Source organism: Silurus meridionalis, chromosome 24 (assembly GCF_014805685.1).
Source record: "Silurus meridionalis isolate SWU-2019-XX chromosome 24, ASM1480568v1, whole genome shotgun sequence".
In the NCBI taxonomy this organism is placed as follows: Eukaryota; Metazoa; Chordata; class Actinopteri; order Siluriformes; family Siluridae; genus Silurus; species Silurus meridionalis.
This window is the reverse complement of record NC_060907.1, coordinates 13,416,454-13,443,447: the sequence shown is the minus strand read 5'-3', so window position 1 is coordinate 13,443,447 and position 26,994 is coordinate 13,416,454. Positions and strand designations below refer to the sequence as shown.

Sequence of the window (26,994 nt, the reverse complement as noted above, 5' to 3'; positions counted from 1 at the left end):
GCGAGGTCAGAAAGAAATACCCAAGGACACCTTCGGCAAGTTTTACAAGAGCCAAGGCAAAGTGTTTCGGCTGGATTTTTTGGAGACACTACCTATATGGAGTCCGAGAGAGTTAATTAAAGCTAGGGAATGTTTTTTTTATGAAAAGGTATACATTCGTTCGGTCAACGTCAATCTTTATACCGTTAAAACGAACGTATTTGTCGCATATAAGCAAAAAACCACATAAAGCACTGCACTTTTTGCAGACGCCGTATTATCAGTAGATGATGTAGTGTATGTCCTTGGTCCATGTCCTTGCCAATTTTTTTTCCTTTGCTTTCTCCAGGATTTGAATTGTTGTTCCCTAACACACACTTATGCTGTCTACCTCTGTAACATGGCATAAAGCAAGCCTGGAGCTCAGAGAACACCCATAATGACTGTACCAGTGAGTAAAACAGGCGGATGTGTCAGGCTGAGTGATTTATTTGCACACTGTAGCTGAACTGTAATCCGATTGTTTCCTTTGACCACGCCCATCAATTTCGACCACTCTGGCACACCATTTATTTTTTTTTTTTGGAAACCCACGACCCACGTGCGCGCGCGCGTGTGTCCGTCAGCGCGCCTCCAGTTTATTATTATAATTTTTATATATATAAAAAACCCCAAACAAACACATTTTTTATATATTATTTTATACATCTCCAGTTTCACCTGGGACTCTATAGTGAGTATTAAACCACTCAGTCTTGAATAAGCCCTGCCCTTCTTGTGTGAATCAGAGGACCGGCTTCCTGTGTTTGTGTGTGTGTGTGTGAGAAAGAAAGAGAGAGAGAGAGATAGAGAGAGAGAGAGAGAGAGCGTGTGTGTGTGTGTGCTCTTCATGCACAATCGAGCTGCCACCTCAACATGGAGTATTGAGTGTGTGTGTGTGTGTTTCAACCTCAACGGCTCCGGAGACAGCCGTTTGCTTTGCAGAAAATAGTTATTATTATTATTGTTATTATTATATTGTGTTGCTTCTGCGCAGTCGCAGGATTGCTCCCTGAGTAAAGAAGAGAGAGACATTGTATTTATTATAGAGAAGATGGCGAACGACTCTCCAGCTAAAAGTCTAGTCGATATAGACCTGTCGTCCTTAAGGGTGGGTATCAAAGTCTACACACAGACACACACAGACACCAAGACATTTTGACAAAAAAAAAACATTTCTCTCAACAACTCGTTTTTCTCATTTGCATTTCTTCTTCTTTTCTTTCCTTGTATCCTATACTGAGATCTTGGTCTCCAGTCTTACTACAGGCTGTTCTTGGACTTTTTCCTTTGTTTGAAAAACCTGTGTGTGTGTTTGGAAACAAAAGCCGCAGCTGTTTTCACCTTTTTGATTTTTTTTCAAAACTAACAATATAAACATCTGCACGCTTTCATGTTTTTTTTTTTTGGTGTTTATTTATATATTTGTATTATTTTCTCTAGGACCCTGCTGGCATCTTCGAGTTAGTGGAAGTGGTCGGAAACGGGACATATGGACAAGTGTACAAGGTTGGACTCTTACGTGTTTTTATCTTATTTTTTTAGGACATTGATTGACATTTTGAGACGGTTAGGGTGGAGAGACGTGTTGTTGTGGACCAAAAAGGCGTGTTGATCGCGTTAATGGCGTTTACATGGGCTGAAGGAAGCTGCCTTTTTTATCACTGCTGTTACAGTTCAGAGAATCACATTGTCTCCGGTTTATACAGTGTAACACGCCGTCTGTCTCTTTGTCTATTTGTCTTCAGCAGGACGTTTCCTCCTGTCTCTGTCTACACGCCTGGATCTTACACTGTCTATCTATCTGTCTATCTATCTCATGTGTCGCTTTATCATTTATTATATTTCTCATCCGATTTACAAACGATGCAACTTTTTTCCTTTTTTTTTTTATTAAAAAGAAAAAAAAAATTTGGCAGTCAGCTCTTCTAACGCTCTTCTAATGCGCGTGCACGGCGCATGACGCCACTTCCGCTTTTTTTTTTTTCTATTCTTTATAATTTGTCGCATGGATCAATGGAAAAGGAAGTTTGTCCAGTTTGTTGCTTTGGGTTGTGACCTTTTTATTGTTATAGAGGAAAAAAAAAATGTATGTATTTTAGGACTCTTGAAGCAGGGAGTGTTTGAGTGGAACACCGGAAATGACGTGCCTATAAGTAGTAACTAAAGCATGCTTACTAATTACATGCATTATGTAGTGAAAGTATGGAGTCTTGGATAATTAAGTGAATGAGAGTACTTTAATACAAGTATATTCGCACGTGATGTAGATGTTTTTGTGATGTAGAGCGGCGAAGCCAAATTAAATAGGAGTAAAGACTGGAAAGCATGTGATCGGTGACAGACTTTTAGAAAGATGCCTTTATTTGTGACAAACACAACACAGCTTGTTAGAAAGATTGTCTGAGCACAGGGTCAGTCATGAACCCATGAAGCAGAGAGGGTTGAGGGCCCATTGGCAGCTTGTCCATGCTGTGGTTCAAACCTCCAAGATTTGGATGGTGTGCTTTCATTGCAAATGGCAGTTTGCTTCCTCCTAACTTGTATGCGTTGTTGCGTTAAAATACAAATTCTCTTTCTCCAGACTGTTCCCTTTTTAGCACCAAGAAAAGTCCTGTATGAGGAGTAGCATTGCGTACTGGCCACTGCATAGTGCAGCTACCGGTGACTTTCTTGAACATTAAATGAACGAAAACTTCATAAACAAACCCTGCGTTACATTTCAGCTTTTCACAGTAGGCCGTAAAACAAACATATTAGACCGTGGTGTTTTCCGTAAAACAAACATTAGACATATCAATTGGCTTTAATACTCTTAATAGCGCCAGATGAAACTTTTTCTCAGAAAATACGTATTTTTGGAGTCTTCGAGAATGCACCACTTACCGAGTTAGGGTAACTAGGTTGAATTATTGTTGCAATGTCTCGTTTTACCTACCTGGATCTTGATAACCCTTAACTTTTCAGGATGTTCAATGCAAATGCAAAGTCCATCAAGACTTTCCTGGAGACTCCTTCTGTAAACAATTCATAACCCATTTTAATCTGTTTATTAGTATGAATTGATTACAGCTGATATGAAAGTCTGATCTGTGGATGTTAACAAGCACTTTGTGAGCAATTCAGACCAATAAATGGGCAGTCAATAAATGTAATGCTACATAATTTGCATTGGGTGCTCACTTTTTATAATTTGATGTTTATTGAAAGCTTCTATTGTGCTGCACAAAACTCCAGACTGCAATATAGTTGATAATTTTTAATAATAGAAGCAGCACTTTGTGCCATAGCAACAGATGTTAATAATATTGTTTTTTATTTTAATCAGTTAATTCCAGATTTAATTATGCAAAGTACGAGTAATAGTTATGAGTAACTGCTCACTTAATTGCACTCTGAATTCTTTGGTATGCGTTCTGCTTCACGGATGTAGTACACTCCTGCATATTCAGCAAACTACGCAGAGTCAGTGTTCACTACACAACCCTCACGTTCAGTTCTGTGCTTAAAGCAAGCTGACTGTACACTCGGACACTTCTCATACATCAAACTGCACTTCAGTAGATTTCGTTTCTATTTATTCCCCTTTACAGTCGTTCAAGCGTTGCATTTATGCCACTTGTTGCTGCACGTGGAATTATGTTGTCTTCTAATTAAAAAAAAAAAATCTGTGGATGTTGTAAAATCTGCGCATGTTGTTTCGCACGTACAGAGGTTATGGTCGAGGCATTTTAATGTTTCAGGATGCAGCTAATGAATCAAAAAGTCTAGAGAGAAAACAGAACTTAAAAAGCGAAGGTTTGGGAAAAGAGCTGGAACTTTTTTCCCGAGGAGAGACCAAGCTAGTAAACAAGTTCATACGCACACTCACGTGGCGCACGTTCCTATCGTTCATGTTTGACTTTGCTTTCTTTACTCTGCCTGTGAATTTTTATACATTATTTTTTCAGCTTTGGGTGAGAAAAAAACTTGATGAGCCTTGATATAAACTTACTGTAACTTCCCTGAGTTTTTCCAATAGCTGTCCATACCAAAGTGTCTTTTTATTTTATTTATTTATTTATTTATTTTTCTTCCTTCTCTCTTTTTTTTTAACAATAGCAGTTTTGTAACAGTATGCATTTAAAAAAGAAATGATGGCACCTCATAATTTTTCCGCTGCATTTATCAATGCTTGCGTTATAATGGTTGGAAGCACTGATTTCCTCTCCGGCTTCTCTTTGTATCCTGTGTTGTGAAGACTTTGTGTCAGAAAGCAAAGCACTGTAACTGGAGACTCCTTCTATTAAAGCCGCCATATCGAAAGTCACATCACTATATAATGATTAGGAGTCTTTTCTTTATCGAGATTTCAATGTTAACCACTTTTTAAATGTTAGCCCAATGCATGAGTGGGTATTTTAGAAAAGGATAACGTATTCGAGCGAGCGCAGCGTAGCATTATGTATGTGTATACCGGTTTTTCACTAGTTTGAGTTCCATGCCTATGCGATTGACACTTTTGCCTGGGCCAGCTGCTTTGTCGCTCACTAAAAACACTTGCATTCCTGCCATCTTACATGTGAACAGATGGTGTCTTGGGGCATGATATGATACCTAGCCACAGTCATTTGATATGGCCTTTTATTTTTTTTATTAAAGGTAAAAGAACCATATTCTGTTCATTTATTTAATTATCATGTGGCCCCGATCGTTTCAAATTACGAGGCAGACATTTTTTTCCCCAGTCCCTAGGCTCATCGGATTCATGAACAAAGAGTTCATGTTTTTATTATTATTATTTTTTTTCCTTTAGTGCTGCAGACCATTTCACATTTCTGAGCACTGTGCACTAGTGGTAAAGCTTCGTCACTAGTGGACAATATACGAGAAGACTTAACAAAATGGAATTGTATCCATCTAACGTAGGCAGATATGAGGGAATATTCGGGCTGCAAGGTTTTAGCGTGCATATTTATTCCCCGAGGAGTTGCGGTCGCCTCATAATGTGCTCGGTGTTTCCTCAGTAACATTTTGCTCAATGGAACTCTTTTTCGTACTCGCCGTTGAATATTCAAACCTTTGATACACTGCCATGTTGCCCGCCCCAAATAAATGTCTTGCCTTTTTTTGTGTGTGTTTTCTCCATCCTCAACAGAGTGTGTGCTGCATGTAAGATCATTCTGGTGTGGTATCGAGCCCTCTGATTGGCCGGTTTGCTTGTCTTGTTTAGCCGAGTGACAAATGAGCAGAGCGGGTCTAACGCCGAAACCAGCAGCTGTCGTTGTGTCGCTAAGAGCCCTAACTGCTTTATTACAAAGGTGGTTTTGTTTGGCTTTCTGTGGGCTGTTTAGACGACTGCTTTTTTTTTTTTCTTTTCACGCAGAGAAGGAACGAGTGTGTTTAGAAATGAAGGCACCAACCCTGGTTTTAACATGGAACAAAAAATAAATAAGTTGAGCTGCCACTTTCGGAATAACCCCCGTTTTTAACGATTGAAGTTCGCATACAATAGCAGTTAACTGGAACATTTTTGTCCTTTTTTTAAACAGTAGGGTTGTCTTCCTGTATTTTGTTGTGTTAAGTGACAGTCGCAAGTTATTTTTAGCAGTACTGCAATGCCCATAGGACAAAAAGAAGACACGTAGAAGAACAGTGTGTGCCAGTGTTTCTCGCATTTTTTCAGTACTACATGTTCTCTAGAAACAAAAGGGGTGCAAACTTCTGCACGATGGTGAGATGAAAAACCTCTGATTTATCAGCCAAATCCTGATACTTCCAAAGGTGGGATTTTCCCTGCCCAATTATTTCCACAGTTTTTTTTTTTTTTTTTCACCTGCTAGTTCCTTCCTACCTACGTGATCTATGAGCTAGCTCCTCCATCAAACAACAAATATCAGATGTGCAGGGTGAAGACTAACATGCTTCCTCCGAGACGGCTCGCCTTATCTTTTTACTGCTATGTGACATAACTAAAAAACATAATGCAACTCTGAGAACGCAATATCTTCATACTTACTCCAATAGTGATGTTTTTTCATTTGCCAGGATTTCAACCCGGTGCACTACTTTGTTTTTCTTTCTACCACCGGGTTACCTGAAGAGGAACAGTAGCAGGATGTAGAACATGCGTTTATTTTTGGTAGTGGTTAATTTTGCTTGGTCTTGAGCGCTAATGATAAACAAGTAGGCAGAACTGTGGTCTCTAGGGGTGGAGCTGTTTATGGTTAAATAGAGGTCAATAGATACTTTACTGTTTTCCTGTGCTTAGTGCACATCTGGGGATCTTGTTGGCACCTCGGATTTTGTTACTCTCCTTTTTTTGAAGTCTAGGGTCAGGAAGATGGACGTTGGAAGAAGGGACATGACTGAGACCCAGTTTTAGTTTTTCTTTCACTTTACTTTCTAGTGTATAATGCAAATTAGAGTAGACAGGACTATATACACAACAACGAAAAAAGAAAGGAACAAACAGCCAGGATCAATGAGCTTGAAATAGTAAATCGTGGAGGGGGACTCAATGACGGTGGTGGTAACAAAACAACTTCTAGTTCAACCCTAGTGTATCTAAACAGAAAACCTTTACGTGGGGGTATGTAGAGGTGCCCAAACTACCTGTCCACACTGCGCTGTCGAAACCGGTAGTAACAGCAGGAGTGATTGTAAGATTAAGTGTGAATGTATATGCCAAAGAGACGTTATTGCTATTCACTGGGGGCATAAAATACAGTGTTGCTTTAATTTTATAGCCACTACTAAACACACTAGAACGGACGAATGGTATGACGCCATATAGTTTTTAAATTTTTAACTTTAGAACACATCTGGATTTTTATAGCAGTCTGTTGTGTTAATTCCCAGAGATTTGGCCATCTAGACAAATCATTTCCTCTCATCTTCTTTTGCCACGCCAGCTGCCGACTTCAGGGTCTCTGAATATATCTGATAAACCGACAGTCCTGTCAAAGCCAACAGCGTCCAGCAACAAATCGAGTTGAGACAGAAGCAAAAGCCTGCGTGTTTTGGTCTGACTCTAACGAAGACCCGCAGACTATTTCAACGTAGCTTACGTGCAATATGGTTTCCTAAACATCATACATAAGGGATTATATTATTATTGCACTCCACAGTAAGTTTTTGCAAACGTGTTTGACTGCATTCATCCATTACTTCTTTTTTGTTTAAAACCTGTTCCTGTATTGGCTTTGCAGAATTTTTTTTGTTATCCTGGAGTCCATTTATACAATATAATTTTATAAAATTCACTCAGATTTCTGATAATACTTTATCTCTTGCTACAACATGCATAGCGATTGGTCAGAGTGAATAAAGAATCTGTTTTTATGTAGTGATTGCCTGAATGCAAGTGCCACCAAAATGTGGCTGTTCTTAAATCAAGTCAATCAATATATCTTTTGTGCAGAACTCTGGATTCTCTTTTTTATTATTTTTTTTTTGCTGCTGATGGTTAAATATTGCCAATTTGTACAATTACAATTATATCGCCATTATTTCCTTTTCTATTATCTATTCGGAGCCTTTGTCTTGCTGGGAAAAGATTCCAAGGCGTGTTAAAAAAAAAGGTTTATTTTTATATATATTTTAAACAGTCACCTTTTAAAAGGCATCGCTGATGCTATCTTAAAAGCTGAATGTTTCAAATAGGACGAGCAGCTTTTGAGCACAGCTTTGTGGAATCCGTTTGAGGTTTTTTTTTATCATCGAGGATTGGGAATTCTCAGGTGGTATTCTTGCAAAAAACGCCAGAAAACAAAAGAAAGAGACTGCAAAATTCTTGATGTGCCATGCATTCGAGCGAGTGCAAATAATTCCACCATATAATGGCCATATATAGTCAAACAAATTCCCCTCTGGACTTCACTGTACTATTTGGGCTGAAGTGCAAAGCTTTGCGTCATTTGTTGGATCCCAGCTGGGCTTTTCTTTTCTTTTCCCTTTTTCATTTAATCTCATAAACCAACCGCATATCCTCCGATATCAGGTTTTTCCTTTGACCTCTCCTCTCTCCATTCTCCTTATAAACCTTTGGTCATCATTCACTTTGTTTCTACCATATTTGCTTTACTATTGCATTAATACGAATTAAATGAAGTGTGTTTTTTGCAATGGCAGAAGTAGGATGGGTTTCGCATGGTGCATTGTTACTCGGAGGTGCCAGACTTGCCTTAAATAGCTCAGCCCAGTCCTGCTCAGTGTAGGGAATGCCCAAGAGAGGGCGAGAATTTTGCCATCAACCAGTCGCATGTCTTGTCACGGTGCCATATTTCTTTGCCAGCATCCAGGGTCACACAGAGTACACACCCGGCCCGATCTGTACACTTCACGATTTATTCTTGGTGGAATACAACAATTGTTTGCTGAAACTTTCACAGGATTCAGGATTTTTGGCATGGGAAAGTCTTTTTTATTTATTTATTTATTTATTTTTGGACAAGTAAGAGACTGTGCTTGCTTTCTCACTGTATAAATAATATAAATAGCTCTCTCGTTTCATGAACAGTATCGAGGGAGATCAATTGGTGGTGTAATCATTAATGGTAAATGGTAGACTTTTGTATTCTAAGCCAATAATATTCACATTTTACATCTGTAGCATTCGTCCTTATACAGTGTGGCTTCCAGAAATGTTTGGTTGTGTCAATTAAAGACGTAATTATTCTAGTTCAACAGATCAGCATCTAAGAATACCATTTAAGCTAACATCCGCTACAGAAAAGAAAGCAAAGTCAACAATGATGCATGTCTAACTTGTTCCTTCATGGGTTATGGCTCCATTTGAGCCATATTTTATATAGCTGCAAAGCATTTAATCCATTTTTCCACTTGTCTTTTCATATTCTTCACTGTTATAATTCACTATTTTAGAATCTCCCCAAAAGGCCCTTTGTGTGGTGTTTGTTCGGCTATGGTGGATCTTGACATAGCATGAATCTACACACTCAACTGCTCTGCTCCTTTTGGCTTTTTTTTGTTTGCACTTTGTGGCTACATCTTGGCCCTGGATTCCAATTCAGTGTGTGAGTATGTGAGAAATACCTTTTGGCTACTGTGTCCTTGTTTGGTCCCATGGTAACTAATGAATCGGGCCTGGTTCCTGCTATATTTGGGCTAGAGCTGTGTAGAAGGACACAGGTCACATGGCAGCTCATGGGTCAAAAGAAAAGCCTAATGATTTTTTCCCTTTTCTTTGCTCATTGAAGCTAGTGAATGTGGCGGTTGATACATGGTGTCTTAACTTTGCACATCTCCACCACGGCAGCCATTTTCAAGCCTTGTGGTATTGTTACTGCCGGCTTCTATTTGGTGTTTACTCACTGAAAGGTGCAATTTGTGATGGTCGAGGCCCCATGTTTGCAGTGAACAAATGTAACACGGAATTAACATTTTAAATTAGGTTCAGGGATCAGGAAGAACACGCACAGATGTCAGTCAAAAAGCCAGATGTGTGAAGCACTTGAGGCTATCATAATCTATTCAATCCACCTCAATAAGCATATCTTCCCAGTGGGAACCATAACTGGCTATCAGCTTGGCATTAAATGCATTACAACCACTATCCGAGGCCTTTGTTAAACAAGATGGATGATAAATTGGTGGCTAATTTTCTGTATGAGGTATCAGTCATCCAAAAAGCCTTTTGTCCTAATAATAATATAAAGATATTACAGTTGTTTGCCGTTTAGACGAGTACGAAAGACAATCCATTAAAAGAAAGACACAGTTTGCTAACTCTGTTTCACAGCAAACTTAATGCTTTCAGGATATTGGTCAGATTCAGTATTTTGTGCCCACACAGGCTGTAGTCCTACTTGTGGAATTGGGCGCCATGCATAAGACTGCCGGCACCTCTGCAGCCATTTTTAATCCAAAGGTTGTGTTTAGGAGCTTAGTCAATTTTTACATGTCTAGAAACATGGATTAGTTTTAGTTTTTAAAAACGTGGATCATTTCAGAGATGTATTAAGGTGCTATACTATTATTATGGACCGATAATAAGAATATATTCTGTATAGCCAATTCTGTAGGAAAAGCAGGCAGCCAGCGGTGCTGCTAAGGTTGGTTAGCTGGTATGTCCTAGCTGTGCACAGCTTTATACAGACATGTCTGTCTCCTGCGGGATGCACTCAAGTGGCCCAACATAACAACCTTAATGATTTGTCTGCTGAGCCAAGAGAGATGATGCAAATGGTTGCAAGCTTGCGTGCAGGGCACCTGCAGTCTGCCACCGAACGGCTTAGCTGCGTTTCCCCACAAAGAAATATCCCACTTCCTTCTTTTGTGTAATAGCCTTTTCACTGATTTTGTTTATTTTCCTGATCTGTTTAACACATCTAATAAAGTAAGAGACGGCCAACACGATTAACATTTAATTTGCCGTGTTTATTTTGCATTTGTGTACTAGAGTGTTTCTTCACTCGTCCGCTCGTTAAGAAATGCAATTTTTTTTCTTTCCCATTTCTCATCAGAGATGCTGCGGAAGCACAACTTAAAGTCCGCCTGTGGTGTTCTGCTGGCTGTGGTTAAACACATCCCCTTAGTGCAAGTTGCCTAATACAGTCTAATACTAGGCAGGGCCATATGGACCTGAGTGAGGGATTCACCTCACACTAAACCTGCAGAGACACTCTCATAAGGAGGAGCAGGGAATCTATGCCAATTTGAAACCCAGAATCTTGGGCGGTTATCAGCAGATCTTTGAACATATTGACAATTTGCCGTCAAGTATTCACATTTGCCATGAAACCTAATACACACAATGTGATACTCAACACATTTGACCCTTTTTTCCTTGGTACCATTTGTGTTCACTTGACCTATCCATGGGAGGAGCACTAAAATGATTAGCTAACATTCTAGAAAATCATTCACCTCACGTGGCTGACCCTTTTTCCAAAGCTACTTACAATTAAGACAGGACGCAGCTGAGCAGACAAAAAGGTTGCTGTTCTTGATCAATGATCCAGAATCGGCTTTAGCGTCCAGGGATTTTAACTCTCAACCTTCTAATCCGTGGCCCAATGCGTAATCCACTGATCTAGCTCTAAACTACACCTATGGACTTTGGTGAAACCTATTACTTGAGTCTGACTAGCATGATTATTTAGTATGGGCATGTTCAGCAACAAGGTGCCTGCATGTTATAAGCTGTCGAACAATCTTGTGGAGCAATGTTCTTGTTTCATTTTGACAGGGTTTACACTTGATTGTACTTGATAGAAAATCTATCAATTGTTTTTTTCTGTGCACAATAATTAATATTTAAACATTTCTGGTTGTTCTATATCTGCTATAGTATCTGATTTTTCTACCCTTTATCCTGGTTCTTAGTCAGTGTTCTCAATGCGGTTTTAAATGAGACAGCGTGGGTAGTGACCTTCACCAGGCAAAGAACTCCACCCTGACAACGTCTTGTACCTTCTTAAGTGTTTAATCAGAACTTTCAGGCTGTTGTTTTTCCTGCTATTGCTATTGTACTCGCCTGATGTCTTGTGAACAAACCCAATTGAAACGTTTCTTCTAATTTACATTTGTGCCATTTAGCAGACCGACTTGTCCAGAGCGACGTGCAAAAGTTCTTCTAATGAGACGCTCATTCACCGTAATCTTAACAGGGCCTCATTTCAGTTGTTCCAATTACAACACACATTTTCCCACTTTAAACCGGAAGGCAGAGGTGGAAGCATGGTCAACAATGTAGCTTAAACCTGGTGTGTATCAAGTGTTGCATGCTAAGCATAAATGAGACATTGAAAAGTGGAGGCTTGTGCATGGTGGCCATATGGTTGTGGGCAAGTCGTCTATTTTTGACGTTCAAAGGTTTTCGAGGATCGCCATGACTCATGTTGCGAGGGTTCTTATAAACGTTGCATTCTTTAATTGCACACTCGACTATTTTAAAGCCAAGTTTGTGCCTCATAAACACGCAACGCCACCAGGCTCGCATTTAAATAACGCATACATGCGCACAGTGTATACAAGGCCGCCCGTTTTAGCATCTGTGGCGTCCTCCACACAGGGCGTGCTGTATGTTTGTTGTAATTCTAGAGGAAGTGGGAACGAGGTTGCAGTTTCAGTCATAGTCTTTACATCCTTTTTTTTTTTTTTAAAACAAGATGCACATGATTTCAGTGTTCCAGTAACCAGGAGTGAATATTTTCAGACGGCTTCGGATGAGTTTGCCTTTTTCATTAAGCGTCTTGTATTCGAATGCTTTATCTAACACTTTGAGTTAATGACCCCTACTGTGGTTAAGTGCTATGTTTAGCTCAATGGAAACAGAATTGTGGGTTAGTGTGCTAGAGGGAGTGGTGGGCCACAGGCACATTTGTTTTGCTCAGCTTTCTCTTTCTCTAAATAATGGCATTTTGCTATTTGCTCAGCCACAAAGGTTTAAAAACAGTCTAAAATCCTTGTGGCTCTGGCCAGAGTGGCTCTGCTTTTTGTGGCCCAAAGTATAAAATGTACCACGTTTTCCCGCCTTTGAATGGCAGAACCCTTCTGTTAAAGGAATAATGGATGTTCTGTCTTCATTGTGTTGCATATTGGAGGCAGACAGAATCTGGTGAAATGGCAGAGGTTAACCCCCCCCCAATCCTTATGGATAAAATGGTTGGGTGTTGAATGTCAGCCTTTCAGCTTTTCAGCTGGCAGCCAAGTGTCACATTGACCAAGGCATTATCAGAGTCCACACATTTCTGTGGCCCAGTGCCAGCATGGTCCTAGAGAGAGAATGGGACGCCTGAACAAAAGTAATGAGGTGCTGAGGCAGCAGGGAGGGGACGTCTTACCTAACTCGTTGAATAGTTGCTAAGCTCCTCAAACTAATAAATTCGTGTGTACATAAAAATCACCTCTTTCTTTTGTCTCTTGACTCCATTGAATCTTTGCCGCCAACCCACACTTTTTTTTCCTAGGCTGTAATAGATGTCACAAGAGCATAAATCCATTGACTGTTCATGGAACGTCCCAAATCCCAGATCTCTTTCTCTCTTTCTCTTCTCGGAGCCACAGTTTGTTTAAAAGTATCTCTATATCTCATTTTACATCTCCACTGGTTAAATAATTGCACTCTTGCACTTTCCATAAGTGGTGATCTTTTATTACAGCCTGCTGTGAATATGATACCCTACCTCACTGCACAGCTTCTGTTTAGTTTAATCTTAGGCACTTTGAAAACGGCGAAAAAAAATCCCCATTTTGAAGTTGTCACAGTTACACCGTCTTTCCCCGAAGCGGAAGGTTGTTAGCAGCCTCGAAGGGTCCAGTAATCCCTTTACAGGGTGGATGTTATTTCTAGCTAAATGATAGTGTTAGCAATGCTCCCATCATGCGCCCATAACATGTAGGATTACTATGTTAACATCATACTGTGCAAGCAGCCTTGATTTATTTAGTTTTTTTTTATATGGGAAACATGTCATCATGTAGAAGTAGAATGGAACTGAGGAATAGAGCCGCTGCTATCGATTATTTTAGTAATCGAATATTTTAGCAATTATTCCACCGAATAATGAAGTAATTGGATTAGAAGTCCTTTCTTTTAGTGCTATATTAAAGAGCAATACTAAAGGGAGGGAGAAAACGAGACGGGTCTTTTATTTATCTCTTATTAAAACGATAAAGTAATTTGGCTACTTTTTTTAGCAATATTTATATTTTTGTTGCTGAAATTGCATGTATGAATATCTGAAAACTAAACCATTTGATGCATAGCCATATTACATCAAAATACAAATACCGTGGGTCCAAAAACAGTCCCTCGGCAGTGGCCCTGTAGCGTAGGTTATGGGAAACAATTTGTTAAACGAAACATTATTCTCACTCGTGTATTTATTTATTAAATCTCGCATAGTATCGCGATGTGTTTTGTATTTTCTCTGGAAAAGCTGCTTGAAATTTTCCACGAAAAATCACAGCTTTAAAAACGCGGAGGGATTTTTGAACGCACTGTATATGAATACAAATATCAAAATCGATTTCAAGTGACGTTTGAAATGATCTCTAACTTTGGAAACGTTCTGGCGTTTTCTTTCGCATAAATCTTCACCTGTCCCCCCCCCTCCGTTTTTCTTCCTGTTCCGTCATTTCTCATTCTTCGGCGTCTTCCGTGTTACCTGGCTCCAGAGTTAAGCTGGTTGTGCGTTAGTAATAATGGTCCGTGGGGAAACACGGTACTCAGTTTGTAGTTAAATAGACTAAATGAATTGTTGTAATAGTTACTCGTGGAATCATTTCAGCCCAACTAAGGAACAAAAAGCAGTCAGGAATAAAGGATTCTGCACCCTGTTTTTGCTTGGTACTGTAAGTTGTGTATGGTAGATGGGGAAACTGATCAACCCGGACATCCCTGCTGTACCCCTCATTCCACAGTTATGTAAGTTACATGGTCGAGACGTCCATTTAAAAATCATGAAGCTGCCACAGTGTGATTTTTACCATAGTCGTCTCGCATTTTATAAGAGTGCTGTCAAAAATACGCTTCATTGCTCAATCCACAATAAATCCTGTTTAACCCATAGGCTAGTTAAACGTAGTTCTGTCAGTATGAGGAGTTTACGTTAATGAAACACAGCTTGAGTAAAAGGAGAGTTTGTGGCGTTGCTTTTAAACCATAGTTTCATGCTTTGCATCATAATCGAATGTTGTTTTTGTCACATGACCCTCCATTACTACAGTAAAACCCCATTGTACGAGCATAATTCGTTCTTGAAAATTGCTCGTAGGTCCATTTGCTTGTACGTTCGAACTGATTTTCTCCATAAGATTGAATGTAAAAGTGATTTAATCCGTTCCGAGATCTCATTCGATCGCTTATTTCTGCACTTAAAAAGTATTTGTAGCCTATTTTAACAAACAAATACACCGCAAATTACTGTAATGTGAACATAATTTAACACTTACCCATGTGGTAGTGGTTGATTGCGAGTGTGAGATGCGCACCATGCTCGTAACCTTCTTGGTTTCCATGGTAATTCTATTTACTTTCGTTTTCACAGCACCATCACTGATTTTCTTGGGAGACATTTTTCAAGATTTCTAGTAAAATAAAAATATAACACTTAAAAAAAAAAGTTATGTTTTTACTGCACTGAACAATGAGACCGAGTGATACGTCAGTAACTAACGACTGATGCTTCCCTCGGCTGAAAACGGGGAACCGGCAGCGTGGGTTGCCTGTGCCTTCGAAATTTGCTCGTGAAATAGGGTAAAATTTTGCGAGCAGGGTCGCTCGTATCTCCGTTTGCTCGTACTATAGGTTGCTCGTAAAACGTGGTTTTACTGTATATCTTTCAACAAGGTGAGATATCAAAAAGCTCTAACCTACGAGTAAATCACGCGTTCCGTGTGTTTTGGCGAATTCCGACTCTTCTCTTTCACGTGTTATCTTAATTTTACACTTCAAACATTTCTTTATCTTTTTATAATTTATCTTTGTCCATAAGAGCTTTCGGTTGTAATCACCTACATTAATAATGGCCTAAACATTTTCAAATGTTCCTCCACTGGATTTACAGATTCTGCCATGGATATAGACGGCGTATTATTTCATCTGTGGACACAAAGCTTTGCAAAGTTTCGCCCAGCAGCCTGAGGCCAGAGTTCACCTCCTTGGTCTGCTTATACAGCAGATTCCCAACATCAAAGACTTCAGATCCCAGGAATTTTCTTTATACAAGCGCACTCAGCCGAGCGGCTGTAGAATGTATTCATTGGAGCCCGAACAAGATTCAGACTTGTGCTTTCCGTGTCACTTGAACAGAAACTACATCACTGTTATAAAGCAGACAATACATGATATACCATTATTCTTTTCGGTTTGTTAGCATCTGTTCATGGTTTACATCTGTTTAAGATTCTCAGCCCCCATGTACATGCATGTGGATTGTTTTTAGATTTTCTTTCTTAGTCCTAAATGCTTGCAGAATGAATGTGTGAATGATATACTTAAGTAGAAAGTCAAGAAGACTACAAATCCGTATGAGGATCGTGATCGGTATTTTTTAGCAGTACAGTACATATTGTATTCCTTTTATACCTGATATGAATTTCCACAGAAAAATCTTTTCAAACAATAGTTCTCTGGATCATTCAGGAACACCAGCACACTCTCTGCCAGCAACATCTTTATGTTCTGCTACACATCAAACTTAATGTTGCTGTGTGGTCTGGACCCATTTTAGTGTAGCAGTGATTCTGCTGAAGTGCTGCAAGCTGCAGATTTACTCGATCAATAGCCATGCCATTATGGTCCACTGCTTGAGTCAGTCCTGTTAGTCTGCTGCCGTGTCTGTATTTTTATTTTTTTGGCTCTCCTTCACAATCGTTATTTTTTTGGGCTCTGTCCATTTCTGCTTTTCCTTTCATGTCACTATTTCAGCCTGCCCTTTGCAAGTGTGTTTTGCACGTGAGAGGGGAAGGTAAAAGGCAAAAAGAACATTTGTTAGATCAGTGCCACTGTCCAGTCTTTGTTTACTCGCAATCTGCATCCACTTACTGAGGCAGCGCTTCATTTGTTTTTGAAGGATTGCTCACTGCAGGTATGCACATAGGTCATGTTAAGAAAAGAAAAGAAAAAAGCATCCTTAGCAACATTGGACCTTTACATGACCTGGTGTGTGTATATTAGGTCAATTTATTTTTGTTCAATATAATGTATGCGCAATACCCTTTGGACGAACAAAGAAATTACATGCGTTATTACACGCAGCAGATGTAGCAGCGAAAGTACCGGCCGCATGGGGGATTAAGCAGACTTTTCCCAATGTTTGGGAATCATTAGCGTTTACACCACATGCTTCTCCTGTTCCACAAAGATGTATTTAACCTGTTTCCACACAGTGTGGGATACAGCTAATATGTTGTCATACTGTATATTCGACAGAAAACCCATTTCGTTCACCAACACAGTTTTTTTTTTTTTTTTTTTGCATAACCCCAGTTTTTGGGCTACCCCCCCTCAAGCCAGCAAATCATGTTCTTTTTTTTAATTTTGATTTAAAGCAAATCCTTGTATATACAACATAAAGCACCAATCTGTTTAATGTCGATGTTGTTGTAGCCATGCTGAATCCTAGACGTTAATGCTTTGAAATCTGGGGGAGTTTCAGACGAGAAAACTACCCCCAGTTCCCAAAAGGAATGCTTCTATTCAAGCAATTTACACTATACACCATGCACTTGATTTGACTAGTACACAGTAATTGCAACTAACCTTTTATGCCAAATGCAAGGACAATGGTACCTCAGAGTTTTAGATACCCAAATGGTTGATTATCAGGGAGCCTGAAAGGCATGCTTTGGTTGGTTGATGCTATAATTTTGTTATCCCTTTAAAACCTCAGTCGTGGGCCATACTGACATCGCAGGAGAAAAAAAAAACACAATTTCTGACAATTATCAGATTTTTCTGCTAGAGGCAAGGACATCTTGATCACCATTTCCCTGTAGCAGTCAGTGTCAATAATAGATACAGTGAGCACTGGGCTCCATAAAGGGAATGTAAAGATTATGGGAATAACTCGATTTGCTTGGTATCGATTAAGGTATTGGAATGATGGTTGACAATTTAGCAGAGGTGGAAAGTAACGAATTCCGTGTTATTGTACTTTTTGAAGTGGTTTTTCAAATCTACCGCACCCCATGCTATAAAAATAAAAAAAATCGGTAACTTGCGCTTAAGTACTGCTACTTTAATTGAATTTTACATTTTACTCGAGCAGAATTTTTTATTACTCCTTCCACCTCTGCACTTCAGACCCTGATTGTGTCGAGGATGTGAAAGCTGGATAGACCGCGGGGTCTAAATCCCATTGACGCCCCGACAACAGGAATCAAACTGCATTGTGGTTAACGTAGGGAAGTCTGAAGTTAGACTAATGACAATGACTTTGAAATAAAATGGCAAACCCAGGATTTCGTCTCGAAGTAAATTTCGAACACACTAATTAAGTTTCAGTTTGCATTTCCAGTGTTGCAGTTTTTCCTCCTTGGTGCATCAGCCATTTTTTTTTCTACACACATTTCTCCTCCAGTTCTGATAGGTAGTGCAGACTACTACCACTGAGGGGAAAAAAAAGGTGCCCCAGTTTAACTTTCTCAAGCAGATTTTTAATGACATTTTACATCTCGACGGATTTTCCACTCTAAACACGCTTGTATTCAAATTACACAATTTGAGACATCACCACTGACACTCTGGGGCAGGTGATTGAGCAGCTGTGTTTAGAGCAGCACCGCTGTTGCGGTAAAGCAGAGGCCCCGTTTCACCCTGCGCACTGTAACAGGCTCAACTTCGGCAATACAAAAGTTGCCAACGAACAAATGGTCCAGTGCACTCCATTTCTCATGCTCTCAAAAGCTTTCCTTTTTTCACCACTGCTCCGAGGGTTTCAGGGATCCTTTTGTGCTCTGCCTTCATTTTACTAAAACACTATTGCGCATTATGGCTCAATCCTATTCATAAATAAATATAAGCGTCTACGATCGGATCTTTTTCACGGGGGTGGTGATGCATCTGTAATAACTAGACGCAACTCGGCATATCGTTCACAACAGGACCGAATCTAAGCGTTTCTCTTTCAATTAAAAGAAGGGAGAATGGAGAATTAAAAAGGCTGTCGTGTGGATTGCATTCTTAATTGCCTACCCAAGGCAGACAAACCTATTCACAGCCGTTTTTTTCAGCACTGAACCTAATGAACTTTGATGAGAGTCTTGTCAAGGATTGGAATCGAGTACCATAACCTTCACATGTTTAGTGTTTCAGCCCATTTAACCCCCTCAACCCATCCACAGGAAGTAGCACAAACATGCTAATATCTTTTACATTTTGATATTTGAGCTGCAAAAAATGAAAGACATAATAGAAAGCTGAGCTCCATTTTGGCCTGTTCCAGCAGAGGCACGGTTTATTTAGGATATCTGGACTGAAGAATGGAAAAATAATATAACGCAGGCTGTTCAGGTGACATTCTATGTGAAACATTTCCATTTCCTGTTAACATATGTTAGAGCATTTTCGTCCTCATTTCAACATTTTAGATGCTTTTTTGGTTTTTTTTTGGAACCAAACGGGGACCAAACAGAATACAAAATAGGGGTATCGGTTTTACTCTTTATAACTGTGCTAAATGGATAACAGGGAAAACAAATCTCCAACAAATCTTGATATTTTGTGAGAGGAGATGTGGTTATGTAAAGCATTTTTAAAGTTCTAGCCTGGAGCAAGGATGAATTTTATCATTTTAGTCAAATTTTTCAGGATTTCTCAACCGTAAACACATGGACAATCATGCACAGACTTTACAAAATAATTTCTCCATTGGTAGCTGGCATATGGATGTGCCTGGAAATATGGACAATCATATTCAGCCTACAAAAGATAGCACACAGTCTTCAAGCCATAGATGGAGTGTCTAGACAGAGACTAAGTGTAATCTGACTTCAAGTGACTATAGATCATGGTTTAGTTCTAATGCAGTCAGAAGAAGGCCTGTGTCTTGGGGTGCCATGAATGCTCATCTGTTTAGTGTTCAGGACAGTGGAGGAACATAAGAGGTTCCTGTTTAACCTGGTGAGACTGTTTGTAGATTCTGGCAGATTCCCAGGGGGTTGTTCAAGCTTATGCCTCTTTTAGCAGGCATGCTGTTTTCCCATTCCTTTTGATTTGTATTTATTTATTTATTAGCTAATTGCTTATTAGCAGCTGGGTAATAGATATTTTGCTTTCACAGCATGATCTTGCATCATTTACGCAGATCATAATTAAAATAATGGGAACATAGGAGAGATCTGGCAACCTTGCACTGTTGAATTTGTTGAGTCGAAACACCCGGGATGAGTTAGTGCTGCGCCTCGTACAGTTTGAAGCCAAATTAAAGATGGCAGATATTAGATGTTTGTAGATAATTTTTAGTTATGAATTACTCAATGTCTACAATGGACCAGTTATTATTTGAATACAGTTTGAAAGAACAATTTATATATTTATTTATTTATGTATATAATTGCCCGAGGCTTAAAAATCTATTACATTTTACAAAAAAAGCCTTATTTTTTTCCTTTCTTACTTTTACTAATATATGAGATCAAAATGAATCTCTGCTCTTGTATTTTCTTCAGTTTTTGAGCCGTAATGTTAATTCACCTGCATTTTTAGTTAGTGAATGGTAACAGGATATGCATACAGCACCCTCACTAGTATTCCAAACTCCTTAATTCTCATTCTTTACATTTAGTGATTGCAGGACATCTCATGTGATCTGCCTGCATGCTGTTTTCACTCTCAGGTCCCTTCTCATTTCCTCACTGCCAATCTGATCCTCACCACTTCCTGTTCAAGAGGCAGCTCTTCAGCATTCCTTCCTGCACTATTATCTCTCTCTTCCAGCTTTGTCCCAGAATTATCACATCTCATAAATTGCACGGGATCAGTGTTTGTCAGGAACAGTGGTTGAGAGAGAGGGAAAAACTAGCCCCCCCTCCCCCCTCCCAAACTACCCGTCTACCCCACAAAACCCTCTCTGTTGCACCTGTGAACTCTGACCCCATCAAAGGCTTGCGTTTGCAGTTGCCTTGAAATTGATAACGTTTGCTGTTTTGATAGGCGCATTCTTACATCAAAGCCAAAGGAGATTCGGCTTCAGTCCGCGCCGTCCTACTTCTGGCTGCTTATGATTTATAGAACGCCAAGTACTAATCAGTGCGTCTGCTGACTTCAGGTCCCGTAATGATCATTCATTAAAATGTGATTTGGTCGTCTATTGGAAATATCCGCTCTCTTTTGTCACACGGTAGAAACCTTTCTTTGATATTGCTGTTTTTCTTTTTTTCTTTCTTTTTTTTTTTTTAATAGCGTGATGAAATCACTTGGAAATTCCGGCTCACGGTTTGATGCTGCGACTAGGAACACTACAGTTTTATTTTATTTATTTATTTATTTTTCTCCAGAAAAATCACTGGGATTAATTTTTTATTTCTTTTTCACTTTTTGGTAAACCATACCATTTTTGCTATTGCTTAGTGTTACAGGTTTTTAAGAACAAGTATCTGAAAAGACCCTGTAACACCCAGATTTAGGGGATTTGTTCCAGGATTTAAAAAAATATTGCAAATAATCTTCTCAGTTTTGTAACAAAATAAAATCTAGCATTTATTCTTCCATACCACTTGTATGATCTTTTATACAGTAGACAAAGACAGTTTCTGACTGTTGAGGTTAGTGAAATATCTACTGTAGTGCCAAATCTCCCTTACAACTCAATGTAAAAAGAAGGTAAATCAAGCTAATGTAAATTAGCATGCTAGTCACGGGTTTAATCAGGCACAGTGTGTATCGAGCAACACAGAATAGAAATCCAGCATGGAAGACCCCATAAACATTGGATCTCTGCAGCATGGTTCAGTTTTTACTGATATTTCCAAACAATGCAGAGTATTTTAACTTTTTTTATTTATTTATATCGAGTTGTAGAAGCAATTGACACATGGTTGTTTGTCCATTGCTCTGGTTGAAATTTTAACAGCTATGCTAAAAGGTCACTTGAATGTTGAGGCTTGAGATTGATTTTTTTTAAATGCTTTGATTTGAATTAGATTATTTTTCCCCAGCAGGATTTCATACTTCTGGGCAGATGTTTTGCATCTCTGTGACATCTGACTTTTCCAGCCATATGCGGGGCTTTCCCCAAACTGTTATCCCAAATTTCGAGACACATTTGTATAGGGTTGGATCTGGTAGCAAAATTTCCCTTCTCCTTAATCTTGGAGAGCCAAACCTGTTCCAGCATGGCAGTGCCTCTGTGCCCAAAGCCAGCTTCATGAAAACATGCTTTTCATGGGTTTGACTGGAGGATCTGGGTGGCCTGCCACAGAGCATTAAATGTTAACCCTATTGAACACGTTTCTGATGAACTGGAACACTTACTGCACCTCAGGGCTCCTCACATGACCTTCATCCGTACCTGGCATCAGTACCTCACTCCTAAAAGAGTGAAGGTTATTATAACAGCGGATGGAGACTAAATGTAAAATGAAGTGTTTCAAAGGTGTCCACAAACTTTTGTCCACATTTGACTAATAACTGAGTTTATGGCAATAGTAGACACAACAAAAGAACACATTTAGGTGGATTTAAGTTATTGTCTAATATGATCTGTAATCCAATTTGCCCTATAAATGATTTTTATTACTCAAGTCATGCACATAGTAATGAGGGACAGGATAACGATGGAATCGTTCTTATGTACTAATGTACTCTTTCCACATTACTGGTCTTTAGACAGTTTTGAGACTGGTTTAATGGAGCTTTACCTGCCTATCACAGTTGCTCACTTGATTTAGTCTCCTCTTTACACTCAGGACATCACCACACACTCTCTCTGCCTCTTTTAGATGTGGCTGGAAACCCACAAAAATTGCTGTAGCCTGTTACTGCTCTGTTGGTTTGTGCAAGTCTTTCCACTGATATATAGGATAAAGGGCTGGAGCTAGTGATATATTATCTGCTAGGAAATGAGGAAATGTCCGTCATCTATTTTGTTGCTCTATGCCATAGAACATGGTGAAGGTGGAGTTTGTGCTGCGGCTAAAACAAAACGTGACACACGGATATCCTTCCTTTGGTATAATCCTTCATGGTTATACCAACCTGTTCCCACATGCACTCTGAAGTCTCTTATTGTTAAGATTTCCTTTCAAATAATTTTTTTGTGCACGCGTTTGTGGAAACTGCTACTTCGGCCAGTATGATTTGCCCAGTCTTTAGAGGATAAAGGTTTTTCTTTTTACAATTCTGTAATTTTAGTCATCATGTACAAGACCTTACCTTACCATCGAATGTGGATTTTTTTTATTTTTTTTTTTTACCGATTTCCTTTATTCCGTGTTGTTACCTTTTTGTGTTCACGTGTGACTCCCTTTATATGTCAAATGGATTTCCCAAACCCTCTCCCACTGAACCCATGCGCACTGTATAATACCAGCGATTCAGCTCTGGACCCGGTAGAGAACTTTGACCGGGTCACACAACAGCACCGTGTTCTGCTTGTGCTTCAGGTCGAACAGAACTATTTGTTTGATGTGCCGTATGCAAATCTGTTCGCTACAGCCATGCTGTTTATTTGCAGTAAACCACACCGCTTTTGTCAGTAAGCCATTTTTGTCTTTATGTGCTGACTGTTCTCTGTGAATGCTGGTTCCCTTCAATATTTGCTATGACTCGTTCTTCCTGGCATTTCCTCAGGGAAGTCCAGTGCTCAACACCCGATGCTATCAAGTGACTGTCGCTTTGAGGCCTGGGACATTTTAGGACACTGACTTCCTTGGTACCGTCCTTCTCTTCCTCTCCTTTCTTTAAATGAAACTCAAGAAAACCTTTTTTTTTTTTTCCTTTAGTTAGACTGCAGATTTTCTTTGCTCATTTTCTTTCTCCTTTGCTTGCTACAGCTTTGTGTCAGAGATGGGCTTTAAACCATGCTTGATCAAAAATGGTTTGTTGCCAAATCATCATGTTTCTCTCCTTTTTTTTTTTTTTTTTTTTTGTGTTTATAAACGGAAATGACCTGGTGTGTTTTCGCACTATATGGCTAAAATATAATTACAAGCAGATCACAAATTGTTCCTGCTATAATGTCTGTATTTGGAAAACCCTCTAATTATGACTTTACTATTGGTCGTTTTTTATTCCCTCCTCCCTTCACCAATTTAAACTAATCCAGCAAAACAACGCTTAAAAGTCACTAGGGTGGTGTGAATAGGGTCACATTTAATAGATTAGCCTGGAGCTTAAACTGGTGGTGCCTGATGGTGGTGCATCCTAATGAGCCATCCAGATAAACCACACTCATTAAAGTTTGCCCTAAGGCACTGAAGAGGCCTTCGTCTTTATCTAGATGAACAGAAACGCACACTGGGTCAATTCACAATGGGACATGCCAGAAGCATGCGTTAGCAGCAAAATGCAATGTAAAGATAATGGAGAAAAATGGGTACATGTGTAGCACTTGGATGTGAAAAGGGCTACATCTTTTCTCTGTAGACACGAGTTGATTTCCTGTCTGCGCCATTAAAAACCCGTCTCATCACTCAACAGTTGTTGAAATGCATTTCAAAGTGTTCCTCAAGCCCTCTTTATGCCGTACAGAGTGCCGAGTGATTATAATTTCATCTGGTACTAGTTTTACAGCTCAGTCAAATTTGAGTGACTCGACACAAAAACCCTGCTGGATTCCAGAAAGCAATGAGCTCACAAACCCACTTTTATCTGCACAGCTTTCTGTTGGCTGTGCTCCAGGTCTGCCAGGACTGGGCGCTCGGTTTATAGGTGCGTTTGTTAAACGTGATCACCGTGGTGTTCTTTAGATTGAGCAGTCGAAGAATCCCGTCTTTTGCACCAATAACTATAGAGTATTGGCCAACATTTGTTGTTTTAATATTTCATCTTTTTGGTTGTTAAACTGGACTTGCATGTTTGCTGCAGGTAGTGACTAGTCAGAATGTTGATGTAATGGTGCCTGTTTTTTGACCATTAGGTGAAGCAGCTATGTGTAAGTGAACACACGTTGGTTTGTTTTAATGGTAGTATTCTAAATTGCAGGTGATCAACTGGTGGGCTGCAATCTTTCAGTAGGTTTTTTTTTTTTTCTCCACTGGACTAAACCAATCCTGTAGCATGAATAATGTGTTTAAAAATGGGTAGTTTTGTAAATCGGAGTCCCTCGCTGCCAATTGTGCAGAATGGATTTTTGTGAAGAAACCACTACAGTTACTGGCTTCAGAAGATCGGGGTGTAAAACTTCACATATAATGTGTGTTTGTTTAGTATTCGATATTCATACGTTTAATATTCAGATTTCAATCGTGTGAGCACACATAATTATTATTTTACATTTTTTTGTGGGCGATCGATAAATTAAATCAGTTTAATATGTATGTACCTTATGGTAGAAATTTGGTTTTATTTCAGGGCTTATTAGGGCAGTGTTTAGGTTGGCCAACTGGAGTAAACCATTGATTGGGTGGTGGGATTTATTGTTGCAAACATGGATTTGGACTTAATGTTCTTTGGATTGCCGGTTCAGCATGTAAGATCTGCTCTATGAACATGCTATAGGCTAGTTTTAGTTTAGGTGTGTTCGCATGTGGGGGAGGTTGGAGAGGGGTAACTTTAGTTGGAGTTGGGAATTTTGCTGAAACCACTTAATGCTGTCCATGTACTTCTACATGCTGTCCTTTCAAGCTTCACATAAAAGTAAAAAACCTTTTTGTTTTGCCCTCTGGGATCCTCGACCAATGCATACATCTGGTGTGATGCTTTCTGGCAGGCTTTTATAGTCTAGCCTGTCGACTATTTATGTCTGTATTTGTATTACATACCATTTTTTACAATGATATCATTTGGCAGACACTCTTATCCAGAACAAGTGAAAAAAGTGTTTTGAATGCTCCATCAATAAATGTTTCCTTATAGCGGGTCACAGGCTAAGAGTACCACCAGTCTAAAAACTATGTTTTGCCAGAAAATAGTAAAGCAAAGAATTTTTAAAGGTCATTTAGTACTTTTTTTAGTAGGAATAATATATTTTTATATTTGAATACATCCGTACCAAAAAGGGAAGTGTGGCTTCCTCTCATTTACCAATTCAAGTTTTAGGAGTGAAGTGATTACTTGTTAAACTTGAATTGCTCGAGAAGCATGCAAATATTTTTTCCCCAAGTTTAGATTTTATTATAGAAATGTATTTGGAACAAAAGAAAAAAAAAAGGAGGAGGGTGTGTAAGTGTGGATTGATTTTCTGCCTGGGCTCTACCTCCTCCTCCTCTCTATACCCTGCTTTAATTAAAACATGTTTCCAGTTTTGCATTCACCTCTTTACAGCCTCTGGTTTTACATTTTCCCACAGTATGCTTCGATGTTATTGCTTCACCTCTCCACACATTAAGCTGGAAGCAGCATGATGTAATTCCACTTTACTTTTGGGAAAACTGCCAAGGACAGCGTATTGACCCACAAAGCAATCATAATCTATCCATCCTAGAGCTGGTTTCGTTTCTTGTCTGTCATCCCCCAGACCTCTGACCCTCTTCATAACCGGGAGGCTGAGAGAGTAAAGGACTTGACACTTCTATCAACTCTGTATAGAGGGGAAAATAAAGAAATCTAATACCTCACTGCTGCCCGATGCTCTTTTATGTTGGAGCAGGTTCTGTTCAGCTCTTTTTTTTTTTTTTTTTTTTTTTTTTTGACACAAGCTTATCACATCCAATCGATTGTCAGAATGTCTTCGCTTGAGAGAGCATGGCGTCAATGATTGACCATAACATAGGAAGACTGCTTTACTTTCCACGCCACCCAGCCTCTTTTCATCTTTGCTTCCCTAATGACCCTTTTTACGGTCAGACAGAACAGTGCTGTGAGAGAGCCTTCATTTGGGGATAAGTTTACATCTGAATTTCTTTAGATTACTTACCACCAAAGTCACCTTTTTTCTGCACTCTAAAGGTGGTGTTTCCGATGTGTCCCACTTTTTTTTTTCTTCCCCCAGCAAAGATGTATTTTTGCCCACATCTGCACGTGCCTGCAAGTTAAAGCCCTAGAAATTTTGATAGGTTTCATGATTGTGTAATAACTTGGTTTCGTAATTGCCTAATAATAGTGCTTTTATTCAGGGATTTGGATATCAGAAAAAGGACGAGTCTGTCTATTTTTGGCTTTGTTTATTTAAGCGATGAGTGAAGGACAGAGCAATGTTTGAAGTCAGAGAAATCCAAAAAGAGAAGAGAATTCTTGAAATGTGCCAAGGAGTGATTGGGAATGTTTTCACGAGGGCCCAGGATCGGGGTAAAACTTCTAACGGCTAAGAGGAAGCCTGACATTAAGTTTTATAAAAGCATGAAATTGTAAATCATCTTTGGGTTGTGATTTGTTCTTTCAACAATAATGTGGCAATGATGTGGTCACTGTGTTTTTGTATTAGT

At 39.3% G+C, this 26,994-nt stretch overlaps 1 protein-coding gene across 8 annotated transcripts in view; it reads left to right on the top strand.

Annotated features, from left to right (window-relative positions):
* Positions 1-838: 838 nt before the first annotated feature.
* Positions 839-26,994, top strand: part of LOC124377855 (mitogen-activated protein kinase kinase kinase kinase 4-like) — a 58,517-nt gene continuing 32,361 nt past the window's right edge. For 5 of the 8 annotated variants that reach the window (XM_046837187.1, XM_046837182.1, XM_046837183.1 and 2 more), the window contains exons 1-2: positions 839-1,129; positions 1,462-1,527. In XM_046837187.1, coding sequence (XP_046693143.1) covers positions 1,073-1,129; positions 1,462-1,527 — 123 coding nt within the window. In that variant the 5' untranslated portion in view covers positions 839-1,072. The remainder of the gene's footprint in view (positions 1,130-1,461; positions 1,528-26,994) is intronic. The other 3 variants (XM_046837188.1, XM_046837186.1, XM_046837185.1) reach the window with 1 other exon arrangement.